Below are 20,199 nucleotides of genomic sequence, written 5' to 3' on the forward strand. Positions count from 1 at the left end.
ACTCCTCCTATTCTGGCCTCTTGCGCATCCCTGATTTTCGTCGCTTCACCATTGGTAGCCATACCATAAGCTCTGGAATTCCCACTCTAAACCTCATAACTGCTCTCCTTTTTAAGATGCTCCTTAAAACCTACCTCTAACCAAGCTTTTGGTCACTTGTCCTAATATGTTTCTTGTATAACTGTCAAATTTTATCTGTGTGCTCCTGTGAAGTGACTTGGGACTTTTTACTACATTAAAGGTGCGATATAAATGCTTGTTGTTTCAGGAAAATTGGGATATTTCTTGGCTGGAACTCCTATCATGGTAATATGTGTGTGTACCTGATGCCCTGACCTGAACTACTTTATGCCGTTTGGTGCTGGGTGCTTGAAAAGATAACTCTCTGCTATTTAAGTAGAATGCCAACAGGAAGGTGGAAGTCTGAAGGTGCTGAATATGGGTTGTTGGTTATTCCTACTGCATCCTGCCAAGATTGTGGTGCAAATGACTTGGAGCAATGAGTATGGATATAGATTTTTAAGTATATTAATGGTCTGGTTGTCCTCACGTGCATAGATAGATTGGCTCTGAAATTGGTTTTAACATTGATTTGACACATGCTTGTATCATAGACTTGACATAGCTATCATCATCCAGTTTTAAATTAGAATATTAACTTCCAGTATAGAACTTCCTAAATCAAAGGAAGGATTGCACATTTAACAATTAAGAGGCCATTAATCTTGAAATATGCCATTTGGTCAATAATGTTTCCCAGATAATTGGAGTGACTTCACAGAATCGTTTACAGTGCAGAAGGAAACTGTTCAGCCCATCGTGTCCGTACTGGCTCTCCAAAAGAGCAATTCACTCAGTTCCATTTCCCCTGCCTTCTCCCCACAACCCTGCAAATTCTTCCTTCTCATATAATAGATCTAAGTCCCTTTTTGAATGCTTCAATTGAACCTGCCTCCACCACACTCTCAGGCAGTGCATTCTAGACCTTAAACACTTGCTGCGTGAGAGAGTTTTTCCTCCTCACTTTTGCTTCTCTTACCGAATACTGCAAATCTGTGCCCTCTCATTCTCAATACTTTCACAAGTGGGAACTGTTTCTCTCTCTATCTACTCTGTCCAGACCTCTCTTGATTTTGAATACCTCTATTAAATCTCCTCTCAACCTTCTCTTCTCCAAGGAAAACAATTCTAACTTCTCCAATCTATCTTCATAACTGAAATTCCTCATCCCTGGAACCATTCTCATGAATCTCTACTGCGCACTCTCCAATGCCCTTATGTCTTTCCTAAAGTACGGCTCTCAAAACTAGATGCAATGCTCCAGCTGAGGCCGAATTAGTGTCTTATACAAGTTCCACATAACTTCCTTGCTCTTATAATCTATGCCCCTATTAATAAAGACCAGGATACTGTATGCTTTATTAAACGCTCTCCCAACCTGTCCTGCTACCTTCAATGACTGTTGCATATCTTCGCCCAGGTCCCTCTGCTCCTGCACCCCCTTTAGAATTGTACCCTTTACTATATATTGTGTCTCCATGTTCTTCCTACCAAATTAATCACTTCACATTTCTCTGCATTGCACTTCATCTGCCACCTGTTTGCCCATTCCACCAACTTGTCTATGTCCTTTTGGAGTTCTACACTATCCTCCTCACAATTCACAATGCTTCCAAGTTTCGTATCATGCACAAACTTTGAAATTGTGCCCTGTACACCGAGGTTTAGGTCATTAATATATATCAGGAAAAGCAAAAATTATTGAGCTATGGCTGTAGCTTCCTCACCCAAGCAACTGTTGCATTGAATTAGTATATTTTGATAGCAATTGCATTTAACACTACAGCATCGCCATCTGTTGGGGAAATATTGGAAATAGCATGATTCAATATAGAAAGTTCTGTCACTTATGCACAGTTCCATTCCATACTACTTAAAGCAGTGCAAACTGCCGCTGAAACTGTCTGAGCAGGATTATTGCATTGCTGCAAAGTATGGCATTTGAGTGGCTTTTTTTAGGTTTCTAAAATACTTTCAATAATGAATCCCTTTGTTATTTTGTTTTCATTGCAGAACAATCCAGAATGTGAATACTGGAATAGACTTGTCAGTACCAGAGTACCAGGAAATCCATGGCAAGCTGATGTCTGGCCATGTTGAGTATCAGATTGTTGTTGTCACTCAACTGGCCTCCTTCAAATCTGCAAAGCACAAGGCCAAAGATGTTGTTCAGTTTGTGGTGAGTGAAGAATAATAATTCACAACGCACTTAATTTTAATTTGTTGAATGATCGCGTTTAAAAAAAAAAAAGTACCATTATGTTAATAACATTAGTTTAATATGGTGGTGCTCATGATACCTGCTGAGATGCTCAGGAATGTGCAAATGACCATTCAATAATTGCCATGGTAAACTGTATTGATTCAGTCACCTGAGGTCCAAAGATAGACTTCTTGACAGATTCTATGACATTACATATTATAAGTCGTGCTTAAGTGCTTTCTCCATAGAAATAGTCATAAACTCTTCATTGCAATACTGTTCTTTATGGTGTAAGTGTTTACTTAGTTTGTATCACTTCTAAAATTGATAGTGAGAATGGTTACAAGATTAGTAAAGGGGGAAGAATTTTTTTGGCAATATTACGACTCTTGCGATTTTAGACCTGCTGTGAAAATGAAGGGGTGAGTAAAAGCTAAGTCCTTTCATGTAGGGCAGGCAGGTCACTGAGCTATCCTCTCTACCTGGATGTGGAGTGAGCAATTCAACTCTCTGCATTACCCTGATAGATACATTGTGGCTCCTCTGTTCAAAAATGAGCTGACCAGCAGGCATTCATTTTATATAATAAAAGCAAAATACTGCGGATGCTGGAAATCTGAAATAAAAACAAGAAATGCTGGAAATACTCAGCAGGTCTGGCAGCATCTGTGGAAAGAGAAGCAGAGTTAATGTTTCGGGTCAGTGACCCTTCATCGGAGCTCATTTTTTGTATTGCTTATTATAGAGTCATATAGCACAGAAAGAGGCTATTTGTCCCATTGTGCATGTGCTTGCTCTTGGAAAGAGCTATCAATTAATCCCACTCAACTGCTTTGTTTTCATAGCAAACGTTTCATTTTCAAGTATTTATCTAATTGCAGTTGGAAGTTGTTATTGAATCTGCTTCCACCACTCTTTCAGGCAGTGCATTCCAGATCACAACTCATTGCATTTATTTAAAAAAAAAAAATTCTCCTCTCCCCTTTGGTTCTGTTGTCAATTGCCTTAAATCAGTGTCCTCTAGTTACCAACCTTTCTGCCAGTGGAAGCCGTTTCTCCCTAATGTATTGTATGAAATTACTGTATGTAATTTTGAATACCTATTAAATCTCCCCCTTTATCTTCTCTGTTCCTCTAACCCTCTCTGCTCTAAGGAGAACAATTCCAGCTTCTTGAGTCTCTCCACACAACTGAAGTTCCTCATACCTGGTACCATTTCTAGTAAATTTTCTATGCACCTTCTCTTGAGGCCTTGGCATTCTTCCTAAAGTGTGGTGCCCACAATTGAACACACTACACCAGCTGAATCCTTGACAGCGATTTTATAGAAGTTTAGCATCACTTCCTTGCTTTTTTTACTGTCATTACTTTTAAAGCCCAGAATCCCATATGCTTTTTTTAAAACAGCCTAATCAACTTCTCCTGCCACCTTCAAAGATTTGTGATTGTGCATCCCCAGGTGTGTCTGTTCCTAGATCCCCTGAAAAAGTGCATCATTTAGTTTATTGACTACATGAATAGGATTCACATAAACAGGCTTTTTATTGTACTTATGCAAGCTGCTGGAAGGAGCCTTTTTGGATTTACTCTGTTCTGTGAACTTGCCTGATTTTTTTATTATGTCCAAAGCTCCCGTCTACCTGCTACTGACTTTTACATGGTTTATACTGCTATGTGGTTGCAGTTTGGAAAAATCAGTAGTAATTCTTATGCAAAATGTTGCTTTTTTGCAGGGGAATGGAATAAGTGGGGGTAATAGAAGACACATGGGTTGGGTACCTTTTTTTTTGTTGCAATATATGATTTGGTGAGGGGCAAATTAGAAAAACCTGACTTGGCTTCTTAAAAAAAAAGTCATACCTTACAAATTAGATTTTTAAAAATATTTTACAAAGTCACCATGATGGTGGATGAGGGAAGCGCATTAGACATTGTCTACTTAGCTTTTTCGAAAGTCTCTCTACAAGATCAAAGCCTCTGCTGTTAGCTGCATTGAGAACTGATTGGTAGGCTTAGGCATAAAGTAGTTATCGATGATTTGGATCTATTTGGAAACTGGTCACCAGTGGTGTCTTGCATTGATTGGTGATAGGACTGTTGCTCTTTACTTTTTGTTAATAATCTGGATGTAGGCATTGAGACACAATCTGCAAATTTTCAGAGGGTACGATTTGTGCAGGAGTCAGAACTGTAGACCGTGCTTGACTGCTTCAGGCGAATCTTGCTGTGCTTGGGGGATTGGGCTCGTGACTGGCAAATAATGGAAAAGTGCAGTGTTATGTATGTGGGCAGGGTGAATGCTGAACATGTATACAGCCTTCAGAGAAAAGCATTAAAGAAAATGAAGAACGAAACACAGCTGGGCATTCTAGTGCATACATCTCTAAATCATGAGCAATGCCATGAAGTGATAGTGAATAAGGTGTGAGGATGCATTTATAGGACCGTTAACGATCAGATAAAGCATACTTTTTTAATTCTTGTATAAGACCTTAGTTAGGCTTCAGTTAGAAAACTCTGTCCAGTTTTGGTCTCCTCACATGGTGGGTGATATTGAGGATTTGGAAAGCGGGCAAAAGGATTGTAGTTAGACTAATGCATGGTTGAAAGCATTTTGGTTATCAAAATAGGCTTACAGAGCTGGGACTGTATATTTTAGAGAAGTGTAGACTTGGGGGTGATCTGATCGAGGTTTATAAGATGATGATTGGAAAATAGTGTTTCACTTGACTATCTGTTCCAATTAAATAGGTTATTGAGGATGAGGTGGTCACAATTTTAACTTGTGTAGGGCTGGGTCTAAGTTAGCTATTAAGAGGTGGTTCTTTACCCAGAGCATGGTGAACCTATGCAACAGGCTGCCAGCTTGTGTATTGGACTGTGATTCAATGAGTTCCTTCAAGCAAGAGTTAGATCTGTTTCTGCCAGGGGCAAAGATCATCTCTTACAAACAGTAGGTACTGCGCAGAATTATTTGGGCCAGAGTAATTTCCTGGACTAGTTTTGATTGCCTACAAGGGTCAGAGAGGAATTTGCCAGCCTTTCGTTCCTAAATTAGCCTGAGTTTTATGTTTGCCTTTCAAGAGATTGCTTGGTTTTGGGTGGGACGGAGAACGTGTCTATTGTGTTATATAAAGTATCTCAATGGTATGTGGCAGGCTGGCAAAGGATCTAACTTCTTAGCAGGATTGAGGACTTTTTCTAGTGTCCTAGAGCTAAAGTCTGACTCTAGCACTGCACAGCAGCATTAAAATGGGATGGGAGTCGACAGCATTTTATTTAGGAAGGCCTATGTAATATCATGATTTTCCTTACCTATGTTCCTTTCTAATTTTGCTACTGATAGTCAAGTTGAAATTTTGACTCCTGCAATCCCCCTAATTCTCACAAAAAAACACTTGTGGATAGCTGAATAATGTGGAATCCAGATAATTTAAGTCTCCACTCTTGTCTGAGCATTAAAATGCACTATAAACATGGATATCTCTTATAAACCATGGAGCACAGCTCTCCTGATCTTCCAACAGCAACTTGTATTTATACAGCACCTTTTAACGTTGTAAAGTGTTCCAAGACGCTTCACAGGAGCGTTATCAATCAATTTGACACATAAGGAGTTATATGGGCAGATGACCAAAAGCTTGGTTGAAGGGGAAGGTGTAAAGGGGGAAAGAGAGGATGAGGTGGAGAGGTTTGGGGAGGAAATTCCACAGCTTAGGGCCTTCGCAGCTGAAAGCACAGCTGCCAGTGGTGGCAAGATTAAAATCAGGGATGCTCAAGGCCAGAATTGGAGGAGCACAGATATTTTGGAGGGTTATAGGGCTGGAGGAAATTAGAGATGGGGGCAGGGGGTGGTGGCGAGGCCATGGCGCAATTTGAAATCAAGGATGCAAATTTTAAGGTTGAGGCATTGCTTAATCGGAAGCCAATGTAGGTCAGTGAGTGCAGGGGTGATGGGTGCATGGGACTTGGTGAGTTAGGACATGGGCAGCAAGGTTTTAGATGACCGAGTTCACAGAGAGTAGAACATAGGAGGCCGGCCAGAAGTGCATTGGAATAGTCAAGTTTAGAGGTAACAAAAGCCCTGATCTATTGCCATAACTTTGGAATAGCCACTTATCCAGGATTTCTGCAAATCGCCTACAAAAGCATGGATGAGGGTTTCAGCAGCAGAAGAGCTGAGGTGCAGCTGGATGATCCGGAGATAGAAATAGGCAGTCTTGGTGCGGATATGTGGTCGGAAGCTCATCTCGGTAAAGTGGAACATCAAATTTGAGATCAGCTTGGTTCAGCCTTATGCTTGCCAGGTAGAGGGATGGGGCTGGTGGCTAGGGAATGGAGTTTGTGCTGCGGACTGAAGACAATGGCTTTGGTTTTCCCAGTATTTAGTTCCCATGGTATTTTTGGTAGGCGATTTGCAGAAATCCTGGATAAGTGGCTATTCCAAAGTTATGGCAATAGATCAGGAGAGCCCTCACAGAAATTCCAGGTGTTTTTATGTAACATTTCTTTGTTTTCCAGAACTTTCTACTAGTTTGTGTTTTTACAGTTGTATAGTTTCCACAGCATTTGGAGGAGCCTACATCAGTGCCAGTAAATGTGTTGGTTTAGTTCTACTTAACTGGTGTATGATGCTACTACATATGACCCCATCAGATTGTTTGTCAGCAGTAGCTGTGGTGATGGAAGTAAACTAATATGTGGTGCAGAGGGCCAATCTACCTCGTTCAGGGTGAACACTGTGTTAGGCTACTGTTTGGTGGTTCCTGATGCTTGTAATTATTGTAATAGTGACTTTAATGTGGAGTAATTTTCCTTGTGCATTGTAATATATGTCACATAATATTTCCTAGCAGAATCATCTTTGATGTGATGACACAAGGAAGTAACTTTTCTGTAAAAGTTGCATTATGTACTCACTATTACCTGCCACTTTGCAAATGTATAATCGGACATAAATCAATGCCGGACAAAAGGAGATAGTAGGAGAGTGATTAAAAGTTTGGTCAGAGAAATCAGCGGGAGAGAAGTTTAAAGGAAGGAACTCGAGTGTATTGCCTAGACAGATGAAGGTTTGGTCATCTTGAGCAAAGGGAGTGGGCAATGCACAGAGATCAGAGTTAGCAATACACAAAGTTTTCAGAGACTTGTAAAGTAGGAGATCATTACAGAAATAAGCAGAGGCAAGACCGTGAAGGGAATTAAACATGAGGATGCCCATTTTATATTTGAGGTATTGAGGGTCCAGGATCCAGGAGCCAATGTGGGTCAATAATGGGTCAGTCAGACTTGGTGAGGGAAGGGACACTGGCAGCAGAGGTTTTGAAGTCATTGTAGGGTTGGAAGTTAGTCATTGAAATACTTGAGTCTGGTCGTAACAAAGGCAAGAATGAGGGTGTTGGCAGCAGATGGCCTAAGACAGGTTGGCGACATCAATGTTAGGGAGGTGAAGTATGTTATCTTTGTGTTGGAGCAGATATGAGTTCCAAAACTCAGCTGTGGGTCAAATAAGGCATCAACATTGCAAACATTTTAGTTCAACTGGAGACAGCAGCCATTGAGGGGGGCAGACTCGACGGGGAGGGTGAGGCTAAAGATGTTGACTTCAGACTTCCCAATGTTTAATTGGAGGAAATTTCAACGTATCCAGGACTGGAAGTTTAACAAGTAGTCCAGCAATACAGAAACAATGCAGGGGTCAAGGGAGGTGGTGAGCAATAGAGCTGGGTGTTGTCCGCACATAAGTGGAAACTGAGCCTATGCCTGTGAATGATGCCAAGAGGAGGGGGCAAAACTTTTGACTGGGGCATGGTGTATGCCACTATTCAGGTAGTTTGGGGTTATCTCCTTTAGCTAAACTCCAAATTGGGCAGGATAGAACATGGCAAATGAGGTGTGCTTAAGATTGACAGCAACAGTGCGTGGGAAAACAAGCAAACAATTGATATACGCCCATACTTTCCTGGGGCTCTACATCATAGGAACCCTTGAACGGTGCAAAATAAAAATGAAATTGCAGAGTAAGTGACTTGTGCCTTTTAATTATGCCACCCTATATTTTCCTGAGACTGTTGCTTTTGCCCTCGCCAGTAGCAGTTTGGTAGTTGTCATACCTTTGCTTCCACTAAAATCAATGGTAATTATAATTTTCCTACATTTTAAGCCACTTTTCATACTGATGCCACTTAGAATTAAAAATAATGACAGTGGTGGTCTGGCAGCAGCATGATTTATTGCTGCAACGTTGGTATGGAAAATGGAGATCCATTGTTCATCCTTTACCCGGAACTGTGCTATATTTTATGATGGTCACTATCCTGGAACTGTTTTATCTGGTTCAATTCACAAAAGGAACCAAGGCAATTTTTGCTCATTCGTTTAAGCAGCTGAGTCAATTATTTTTCTTAATCTTCTGTCATGGGCACAAGAGTACTTTACTAGGGCATCAGTATTTATTACAGAACTCGATTTTGTAGATTTAAAGTTTATTTAGGAAGTTTCACTTCCACAAGGTGCAGGTCTTGAAACTGAGGACTGTGGGATCACTTGATGCACAGTAACTGGCAGCAACATAGCTGTAATCTTGCCATGTGACAACAGCTGACATGCCTCAAGTTGGTTCTGTGCCTTCTTAAGGCATTAGCCTCCGTTTTGATCAGATAAAATGAAACATTTAATCCTTGTCTGTACATCTTCACCAAGGTGACTGACTTGAAAAACTAAATGTACACCAGTTTTAGGTGATTAGTAGGCTGTCTGGCTAAGTTAATGGTAAATGTGCCCCTAGTATGACGATGTCACATTCGGATCAAAAAGATTCCAAATTTGATCTGATCAAAGTTACCTGATCTTGATTTAAAGTGATAGAGTGCAACTCGTTTTCTTGGCCTCCCTGATCTGGGGGAGGAGGGAAGTTGGCTACATTTATCACTGCTGATTAGTTATCAGTGACCTGGGCTGGAAAGCACAGATGTGGATGTTGGGTAAACACAGGTTCGGACACAACTGTGATGCCTTCAGTGGTTGAATAGTTTATCAACTCTTCCTGCATATGCTCAAGTGGAAAATGGTGTCTTGAGTCAATTACCCACTGCTGCTTTTTCCTAATTCCTTTAACTTGACTCATGACAGAAAAGTAGGTAGTTCCCTATGAATTAAAACCTGTACATTAATGCTTACCATCAGTGAGCAGTGGACTAACCATTTCCCCTTCATTATGGTCCATTGCACCCACGATGCTCACATGTCTACTCCACAAAAATAGCAAATACCACACTGTCAGGCTTATTGTATTCAGGTTAAAAATAATTATTCACAGTTACAATTTATTTTTCTGTGGCAGTGGATAAGAACTAGTAGAGTTCCAGGAACTAGTAGAGAAACTTGTTTTGTTTGTGTGTTACTTAACTCGTTTTTCCTTCTAAAATTGTTTCAGCAGACATGCTCACCTTCCACAGACCCTACTTTTGAAACTGTATATTCTCTGAAATTGTGTACTCTCAGCAATCATGAGGAACACTATTGGAGGTCTGCTGTAATATTCTTTTGGGCCTCCTTATCTCGAGAGACAATGGATACGCGCCTGGAGGTGGTCAGTGGTTTGTGAAGCAGCGCCTGGAGTGGCTATAAAGGCCAATTCTGGAGTGACAGGCTCTTCCACAGGTGCTGCAGAAAAATTTGTTTGTTGGGGCTGTTGCACAGTTGGCTCTCCCCTTGCGCCTCTGTCTTTTTTCCTGCCAACTACTAAGTCTCTTCGACTCGCCACAATTTAGCCCTGTCTTTATGGCTGCCCGCCAGCTCTGGCGAATGCTGGCAACTGACTCCCACGACTTGTGATCAATGTCACACGATTTCATGTCGCGTTTGCAGATGTCTTTATAACGGAGACATGGACGGCCGGTGGGTCTGATACCAGTGGCGAGCTCGCTGTACAATGTGTCTTTGGGGATCCTGCCATCTTCCATGCGGCTCACATGGCCAAGCCATCTCAAGCGCCGCTGACTCAGTAGTGTGTATAAGCTGGGGATGTTGGCCGCTTCAAGGACTTCTGTGTTGGAGATATAGTCCTGCCACCTGATGCCAAGTATTCTCCGAAGGCAGCGAAGATGGAATGAATTGAGACGTCGCTCTTGGCTGGCATACGCTGCTGTAATATAGAGAGTGTAAAATACTACTTTAAAAAAAAAAATCAAAACTGCACATAAACACCAATGAAAGTATGGATTTCATTTGGTGTATTTCACCTGTGTGTATTTAGAAAATGTAGAGGGGGGAAGAAAGTAAATAATATTGTAGAAGATACTTGTCAAGAAGCTATGACCAATAAGAAAAATCTAACGAAAGTGAGCACTGTGGCAAATATGAAGCATGCTAGTTTCGTTTTAGCCGGGTAGGTGCCCTGAACAGTAAATGAGAGTTCAGAAACACATCTCTGCCCCTTCGGGATGACTATTACATACGTTTGTGAATTTTGTCATTATTATCTTCCTAGAACTCCAGTGCAGTACTGAGGCAGTGCTGCACTGGTCAGAGGTGCTGTCTTTTTGATGCACCGTTAAACCAAGGCTCCATCTGCACTCTCATGGCACTAGTTTGAAGAAGAACACTGAAGTTATCCCTGGTGTCCTGACCAATATTTATCCCTCAATCAATGTCACAAAAACCAATGATCTGGTTATCATATTGCTATTAGGCGCTTGATGTGTGCAAATTGGCTGCTGCGTTTCTCACATTACAACAGTGACTACACTTCAAAAGTACTTCATTAGCTATAAAGTGCTTTGGGATGATCGGTGGTCGTGAAAGGCACTATACTAGCCTTGAGAGGGAGTAAAATATACATTCCAATGTATATGAACTTTACAATTGGTTCATTTATGAACTTAATGTCCATTTTTTTTCTCCAACAAGACTGGCAATTAGGAATTTCTAACAAGCCTTGAAAGTAATATAAAAGGGAATGAACTGAGAATCAGCCTTTAATTCAGGCTGAGTTGGGAAACTGAAATATTCTGAGAAAGGCAAGTAGATTTTGCTAACGCCCACAGTTCATAATATAGACAAGAAGGGGACAGCAAGATGTTTTTTTGCTGTTCTCTGAACCAAGACTACTTGAAAATTACTCCAGTGAGTGGCATTGCTTTTAGCAAGTACTTTTTTTCAGTGGATGCTAATCATCAGAATTTTTTGTAGTCTGACCACTAGAGGGAATAAAGTCCCAACAAATATACCTCTTCTTGATATGTAAGATGATATCCATTAGCGTTTACTAGCAGTAGATTTGCGAATGCGATGCTATTATGCACCATCTGCCAAATTATTTCATTTTGTGCTCCCAAGCATTTTTATTAAAGGAACGTAAAAGTGGTTAAGGTTACCTATTAAATATTCAAGCTGTTACTGTCTACTGTTCTTGCTTTGATCTACTAACCTTAAATGAAGTCAAAAGAGATGAGGGAAAACCATTGTTTGGTGACTTGGGTAGTCATTGAGACTTACAATCTGATCTGTGCTGCCCAGCTGGATTTGATCTGATGCCTAAGCTGTCTATCTAGAGCAACAAGTGTGATATGTTAACAATCTACTCTTGTTCATTCAAAGCCCCAATTCAATATTATTTTTGAATTGTCTCCTGCATTATTTCAATGACTTAATTCAAAATACTGGGCATTTTTGATTTATTTAACAAAAAAAATTTCAATTAACATTTATGGCACTCTATTATTGATTTACTGTATCTGGGAGTGAAATGCAGTTGGCTGCTAGGTTGAAGTGTGCTGCCCAAATTTTTTGAAATGAGTGGATAATTTTAGAAGACTGCCAGATCTTGCTACAACCTGTTGGGTTCAATCTTGACTGTTGGGTGATTGACCGGCGGAGAGTGCTGGTCAACCGCTTGTTCTGTTGGCAGAGACTCTCACCCCCATGTCAGGATTTTGAGACCCTGACCTCATTTAACTTCGGCAGGCAAGCTGCAAAGTGCCAAACAAGTGTCCCAATGTAGCTCACCGCACTGAGATCTCAAGATAGGGCCTGGATGACTGCCAGTGAGGTGAGGTAGTGATCACAAAAAGTAGGGAATTCCAGCTGCAGTAGCCACAATTGTTTTTGTGAACTGGAGCCAAAAAAGTAATGCAACAGTTGTCTTTGGAGGGCCTCTTTGCTTCCATAGCCTATGGATCCATCAGTTCCAGCTAAAATTGTCAATTGGGGTCCTATTTATGTCATAAAACCCTAATTTTCCATGTTAAAAGGGGCCTATCACCAAAACAAGAAGGGGTTTTGGACACCCAATGGCTTACTCCTTTGAAAATGGAAGTGGGTGCATTAACTGTGTGTGTGAATGGGGTGGTAAGGCTACTGGCTCCATTTTGAGGCCATTTGCCTGCTGTTAAACGGATTTACATGCTATTCCATTAAATGATGGGCTCACACCCATGGGTTAACGCAGATGGGAAGTACCCAATCTTCTGCCATTAGTTGAAGATGCGGAATAGAGGTTTAGCATATTACCACAGGGAGAAAAGGAGGACCAATCAGTAAGGGTACCACAAATCACTCTTGCCAGCTACTTGCCAGAGTCCTGCTGCTTGTACACACCATTGAACATAGCCTGTAATATCTGGGTGGGAGGAGTAACTTTTAGAATGAAACCTAAAATTATTTTTAAAAAATTGTGGAAACTTGCAAGGAAAAACTTGGATCTTGAAATTGTTTAGTACTGGCACGAGCTGGGCATAGGCCATGATCCATGTACTAGAACAGGTAGGCCCAAGGCACACTGATATTGGGCCTCTGGCCCCTATTTAGATGAGCTGTGAACAGCCCCAGGCAGCTCCCTGGAGAATTGGCATTGGATTTCTGGTCACTATGTCACTGGCAGCGGCCCTCGACTAGATTCTGGGAGGAGTAGGGTGGTGTAGGATAGGACAATGGGAAGTCAACAACGATCTTCACTACAGTGGAACTGAAAGGAACACTTCTGCATCTCTCAGCTCCACATTCAGGTAGGTGGTTTCAACGAATTTACCTTTTTGGTGGCTAGGACCTCCAGCTGGCCCTTTTAATGGCCTTGGGTTAGACTGCATATGAATCATGTTTTCCTGAACACAGCTTCTTAGTGCTGGTTGCATTCAGGCAGACCAATCTTTCAATGGGGGCCCTTTTTCAAATGTAAATAAGGGGCCGAACACCTATTTATGGTATGTGACCTAAATGTCTCTTTCTGCCTTTACCAAATGGGGGTAACGCACTTCTGGCTTGGCCATCTGTGTGTTATGCCTGAAAAATGGATGTGCTGCCTGCACATATCTGGAGTTTCTTTTTATCGCAAGTTAGTCATAGTGTGAGAGATCTGGCAAGGCATTTGTTGCCCATCCCTAATTACCCTTGAGCTGCCTTCTTGAACCACTGCAGTCCAGTGTAGGGGCACCTACAGTGCTGTTAGGGAGGGAGTTCCAGGTTTTTGATCCAGCGACAGTGAAGGAATGGCGATTTATAGTAAGTTGGGAAGATGTGTGGCTTGGAGGGGAACTTTCCAGTGTTGGTGTTCCCATGCATCTGCTGCCCCAGTTCTTCTAGGTGGTAGAGGTTGCGGGTTTGAAAGGTGCTGTCGAAGAAGCCTTGGCGAGTTGCTGCAGTGCATCTTGTAGATACACACTGCTGCCACTGTGCGTCAATGTTGTCGGTGGTGGATGGGGTGCCAATCAAATGGGCTGCTTTGCCCTGAATGGTGTTGAGCTTCTTGAGTGTTGTTGGAGCTGCACTCGTCCAGGCAAGTGGAGGGTATTCCATCATACTCCTGATTTGTGCCAAGTAGATGGTGGACAGGCTTTGAGGAGTCAGGAGGTGAGTTACTCGCCGCTGGATTCCTAGCATCTGACCTGCTCTTGTAGTCACTGTATTTATATGGCTACTCCAGTTCTATTTCTGGTCAATGGTGACCCCCAGGATGATGATAGGGAATTCAGCAATGGCAATGCCATTGAACATCAAGGGGAGATGGTTAGCTTCTCTCTCGTTGAAGATGATCATTACCCGGCACTTGTGTGGCGCGAATGCTACTTGCCAATTATTAGCCCGAGTCTGAATGTTGACCAGGTATTGCTGCATGTGGGCACAGACTCTATCTGTATCTGAGGAATTGTGAATGGTCTGGAACACTAATTATCAGCAAACATCCCACTTCTGACATTATGATGGAGGGAAGGTCATTGATGAAGCAGATGGTTAGGCCTAGGACACTACCCTGAAGAACTCCCGCAGTGATGTCCTGGAACTACGATGATTGACCTCCAACAACCACAACCATCTTCCTTTGTGCTAGGTGTGACACCAACCAGTGTAGTGTTTTCCCTCTGATGCCCATAAACTTTAATTTTGCTTGATCTCCTTGATGCTGCACTCAGTCAAGGGCGGTCACTCTCACCTCACCTCTGGAATTCAGCTCTTTTGTCCATGTTTGGACCAAGGCTGTAATGAGATCAGGAGCTGAGTGGTTCTGACAGAACCCAAACTGAGCACCGGTGAGCAGGTAATTGTTGAGTAAGTGCCGCTTAATAGCACTGTCGACAACACCTTCCATCACTTTAGTGATGATTGAGAGTAGACTGATGGGGTGGTAGCTGTACTGGAACAGCTTGGCTAAGGGGACGGCTAGTTCTGGAGCACACATCTTCAATACTATAATCGGGATGTTGTCAGGGCCTTTGCTGTATCCAGTGCCATCAGCCATTTCTTGGTATCCTGTGGAGTGAATCGATTTGGCTGAAAACTGGCATCTGTGATGCTGGGGACCTCAGGCGGAGGCCGAGATGGATCATCCACGTGGCACTTCTGGCTGAAAATGGTTGCAAATGCTTCAGCCTTGTCTTTTTTGTACTAATGTGTTGGGCTCCCCCATCGTTGAGGATAGTGTTATTTGTGGAGCCGCCTCCTCTGGTTAATCGTTTAATTGTCCACCACCATTCACGACTGGATGTGGCAGGACTGCAGAGCTTTGATCTGATTGCTTAGCTGTGTCTATTGCATGCTGATTCTGTTGTTTAGCATGATGTTGTCCTGTGCTGTAGCTTCACCAGGTTGGCACCTCATTTTGCAGTAATCCTGGTGCTGCTCCTGGCATGCTGTCCTGCACTCCTCATTAAACCAGGTTGATCCCCTATATCAGGCCCTGTTTGTGATTGAATACAATTCTGTTGATGGTCCACAATGCCTCATGGAAGCTCAGCTTTGAGCTGCGAGATCAGATCTGAATCTATCCCATTGAGCACAGTGGTAGTGCCACGCAACATGAGGGAGAGTATCCTCGGTGTGAAGACTGGACTTCGCCTCCTACCAATACTGGCATGGACAGATGCATCTGTGACAGATAGATTGGTGAGGATGAGGTCAGGCAGCTTTTTCCTTCATGTCAATTTCCTCAGCACCTGCCGCAGGCCCAGTCTAGCAGATATGTCCTTCAGGACTCGGCCAGCTCAGTCAGTTGTGGTACCGAGCCACTCTTGTTGGGCATTGAGGTCTCCCACCCAGAATACATTTTTGTGCCCTTGCTAAGTGCTTCTTCCATGTGGTGTTTAACATGGAGGAGTATTGATTCATCAGCTGAGGGAGGGCGGTCGGTGATAATCAGGAAGTTTTCTTGCCCGTGTTTGACCTGATACCATTGGCACTTCATGGGGTCTGGAGTCAATGGTGAGAACTCCCAAGGCCTCCGCCTCCCAAGTGTGTGTATACCACAGCGCTACCACATCTGGAGACAGTGATGGGGGAGTCCGGCTAGGCCATTTCAGTTAAAAGTCAACCACATTGCTGTGGGTCTGGAGTCACATGTAGGCTGGGTAAGAATGGTAGATTACCTTCCCTAAAAGGATATTAGTGAACCAGAGGGATCATTACAACAATCCGGTAGTTTCATGGTCGCCGTTACGGAAGCTAGCTTTTTATTCCAGACTTGATATAAATTCCAGCTGCTGCCATGGTGGGATTTGAACTTGTATCTCGAGAGTGTTCGTCCAGGCCTCTGGATTACTAGTCCAGTAATATTACGAAATGATTTGGAGAATTCCCAAAGTTTTCCTTGTATTTAGTAAATCTCCAAACAACTATGTAAATCTTCTACTAAAATATGAAATGTAACCCAACTGCAAGTTATTGGAGTAGATTGCCAACACTCTTCTTGGCTGTACCACCCTGCTGACAGCCAACATATTACTGATATCGCTGCTAGCTGTCAGTTACAGAAACCTCCCGATTTTCATTTCCATGTTTTAGACTTGGCAGCAAGTTGAAAATAGCTTCAGGAGCTGGTCGTTCAGTCCCTTCGACATATTCTACCATTGTTAGTTCATGGCTGATGTGTACCTCGACCCTATAAGCTTTATTTTCCTTCCCTAACAAAATTTTCTGTTTATCTTGTAAAATTTAATCGACACAGACTCCACTGCCCTTTGCGATAGAGAGCTCAAGATTTCCACTGCCCTTTGTGTGAAAGACTCTTTCATGATTTCACTCTTAAATAGTCTAGTTCTAATTCGAAGATCATTCCTCTTTGTTCTGGATTCTCCCACCAAAGGAAATAGTTTCTCATCAAAGCCCTGTACAATTTTAACCATCTTGATTAGATTGCCCCTCAACCTTCTAAACTCCAGGGCATACAAAGCAAATGTCTGCCTCCTTTTAATTTAATCCTTGATGTAGTTCTGCTGAACTTGCAGTATATCCCCTTCAAGGCCATTCTGTCTTTCCAGAGGTGTGGAGTACTCCGGATAGGCTTTGGCTAAGTTCAATTGAAATATATATAACTTTTTCACCTTTTTTTTGTATTTTAGCCCCCTTCATATGAATGACGACCTTCCATAAGTCCCTTTGAACACTCATTGTACCTGTGCACTAGATTTTCATAATATACCAGCAGCTAAATCTTTTTGCTCCTCCTAGTAACTCATCATTAAGAAAATATTCTTTCTTGAACCCAAACTGGGTGACCTCCTACTTCCCCACATTAAATTCCATCTGCCACAGTTTTGCCCACTCACTTAATCTGTCTGTCTCTGTCACTTTGTAACTTTCTGCTCCCATCCATACAACTTACTGCGCCCCTAACTTAGGGTCATCTGCGAACTTCTCCCTTTCTTTCCTTTTTGATGTAGTGCAGCTGTGTATTTGTGAAATGTTCTGTTGATGCTGAACTGTAATGTTTCTGTCTAAACCTTGCTGGGAGTGTATCTGACACATTAGATCTAGTACATGTCGAATCAAAGGTAAAATGCTCTGGTATTGTATTCAGATATTTAGACATTTAGATTTATTTGCTTTGTCTGCATCGATCCAGCAGATGTAATGATTTGAAGAAGCCAATTTGAATGGCACCAAAATTGTTAGAAGTTGAATGTTCTAACAGGTGAAGAGTTCTTTTCAGGAGAAGTGTGATTTGCAGGATGGGGATCATTGGCCACAGGGCAGGCTGGAGACTTGACATAGTCTGTGCATTTCTGGTCTCCATGCTACAAAAAAGCTATTGCAGTACTAGGGGAAGCACAGCAAAGATTTAGAAGGTTTTTTTTTACCAGAAATGAGGATGCACCTACCAGGAAAAATTTGATTTGTCTCTGGCTTTTTTGTCTCGAAAGAGATTATGATGGAGATTTAAAAAAAAAAAATTATGAAGAAAGAGTTTGATCGGATGAATTTGGAGAAACTGGAGTCCAGAACAAGGGCGGGGGGTGGGGGGGGCATGCATATGGCGGATCAAATAAAGAATTTGTCAGTAATTATTTGAGTGATGAGAATGTGGAACTCATTACCACATGGGTGTGGTTGAAGCAGATAGCAGTGATGTATTTAAGGGAAGGCACGGTTCATCGGAAATAGATGGACATGGGGTCAGAGTGGGATGAGGATTGCGTGGAGAATAAACATGGCATTGACCAGTTGGGCCAAATGGCTTGTTTGTGTTGCAGATTCAAGAGGCTATTAGGGAAGACAGACAGAGGAGTGGGGTTGTGAGAAAAAAGGTGGAGTTAAGGCATGATTTGAGCTCAGGTGTGGTGGTGGGCAGGTGGGAAGGAGCATTATAAAGATTGTCAGAGGACATAGCAGTGGGGTTGAAACACAGAGTAAGTGGGTTCACGGTATGGATTGTCTGACCTATGTGGAACTGGGGGTGGAGATAGGATGGCAGGAAAGGAGGCGAGCAAAGTATGGTTTACTGCCCTTTGCACCCTGATCTGTAATCCTTATTCCCTGGGCTCTGAGCTCAACTTGGGCAGGGTCCCTGGCCTTGGGGCCCCAAACAGCTTCAAACGAACAGGCACGTCAAAATTGCAGCTTTAGGCAGTGTTGATGGATGATTGGCAGATGCAGCACGGTTTTGGAGGAGTGAGGGTGTGTGCACAGGGTGATGGCAGAAAATAAAAGCTCAAATGGAGAAGAAATACTGAGAAATGTCAGACAATGGAGCAGGCTGGCTGGATTGATATGGTCATAGAAGAAAATGGGAAGTTTGGAGCTGGGACAGAGGCTCAAAGCTGAAACTTGACCTTTGGTACTGCATGGAGCTTAGAGCAAAAATGCCTGAATAGGTGCTCCAGGAACCTTTTTATAAGGGAGCAACATTTTCAAATAAATAGGTCAAAGTTCTACATTTAAATCTATCTGCTATGCTTGCTTCTACCAAAATGGCTGCTTCACAGGAGGCTCAAATTGCTCTGTTAGTAATCAACTGTTGTGTCACCTACAATAAAAATAGGAAATGCTGGAAATGCTCAGTAGGTCTATCAGCATCTATGGAGAGAGAGGCAGAGTTATTGGCCCAGATCTTTCTGTTAGCTGCGAAGCTGTGGCGTTCGCTGACTCTGTGAAGAAATACAACACTATCTTGGTCGTACGCTGCAGTGGGAGCTTGCTCTCCCCGCTGCAGCATGTGTCCAATGGTGAAGTCCGTGCTGAGGCGTATTGTCAAAGCCACGCCCCCTTGATGTTATTGGAAAAAGTCACAGCCCTTGAGGTCCAGCAGTGTTTGTGTTCAGGTAGGTGCTTTATAATAAGTGGTTTTTAAACTCTTAACTTTTTTAAACACTTCTAATTGCTTTTAAAAGTTTACGTAACCTTTCATTTAACGTAAAGAACCTAAGAAGTTTAGAAATGAATGAAATAAGTATATAAATTGAAGGGGAGCGGCATCCCAACTCCATTTGGGAGAAATGGGCATTGATGTAGAATGTATAGAAAATAGGAAAAATTAGCATTAACCGCTCATTACAGTTCTTTAGTTGACATCGCCATTGCCATTAAAATGATCATTAGAGCATTTGAATGAATATGTTGTTCTTTTACACAAAGCTGAAAATTCTGAAAAGCACTAAGGCCACCCAGCTTATTGCTGCCTTTTCCTAATTTTCCGCCCCTTTTAGCACCAACCTTGGTGGGTATCAGTGGTGCAACATATATCCAAATGAGGGCTCGTTAACAGGGCAAGAGCGTAACTAAAACATATGCACATTGCCTTCTTGAAGTGATCCTTTCCATTTCCATCACCCTCCCTCAAGAACTATTATCATGGTTTTTCTGCCTATGATTTTAGCCCACCAGTATGGAAGAGTTAGAGCTTTATAAAGCTCTATGTTGGAAAATGCAAATCAATGTAAACCATTCAAACGCACTTTACACCTGGACAGCTCGTCACTGGATAGTGATAAGTCAGTATAAGCATTACTGAGTAGTTAAAATCACTCAAATTACTTACCCATCCTGGCCCTGTTGGGAGCTGATAGGTTTGTATTTTATCCTGCTGTCCTGACCAGGCAGCGAGGACAGTTGTCCAAAGCCAACAGGTTCCTTTTTTAACATGTCTATGTCGACATTCCCACTTTTACTTGGAGGCCAAGGTGGAAAAAGGCAGTGAGTTTCCTGCTAGGCATACTCCGTGCAGAGGTAGG

The 20,199-nt window shown here is 42.3% G+C and overlaps 1 protein-coding gene across 1 annotated transcript in view; it reads left to right on the forward strand.

Moving 5' to 3' along the window:
* The window catches only part of hs1bp3 (HCLS1 binding protein 3), a 119,459-nt gene that overhangs the window by 5,173 nt on the left and 94,087 nt on the right, over positions 1-20,199 (forward strand). The window contains exon 2 of the mRNA XM_068023367.1: positions 2,074-2,239. Within this exon, the coding sequence (XP_067879468.1) occupies positions 2,074-2,239 (166 nt within the window). The remainder of the gene's footprint in view (positions 1-2,073; positions 2,240-20,199) is intronic.

The sequence above is a fragment of the Heterodontus francisci genome, chromosome 3, assembly GCF_036365525.1.
Source record: "Heterodontus francisci isolate sHetFra1 chromosome 3, sHetFra1.hap1, whole genome shotgun sequence".
In the NCBI taxonomy this organism is placed as follows: domain Eukaryota; kingdom Metazoa; phylum Chordata; class Chondrichthyes; order Heterodontiformes; family Heterodontidae; genus Heterodontus; species Heterodontus francisci.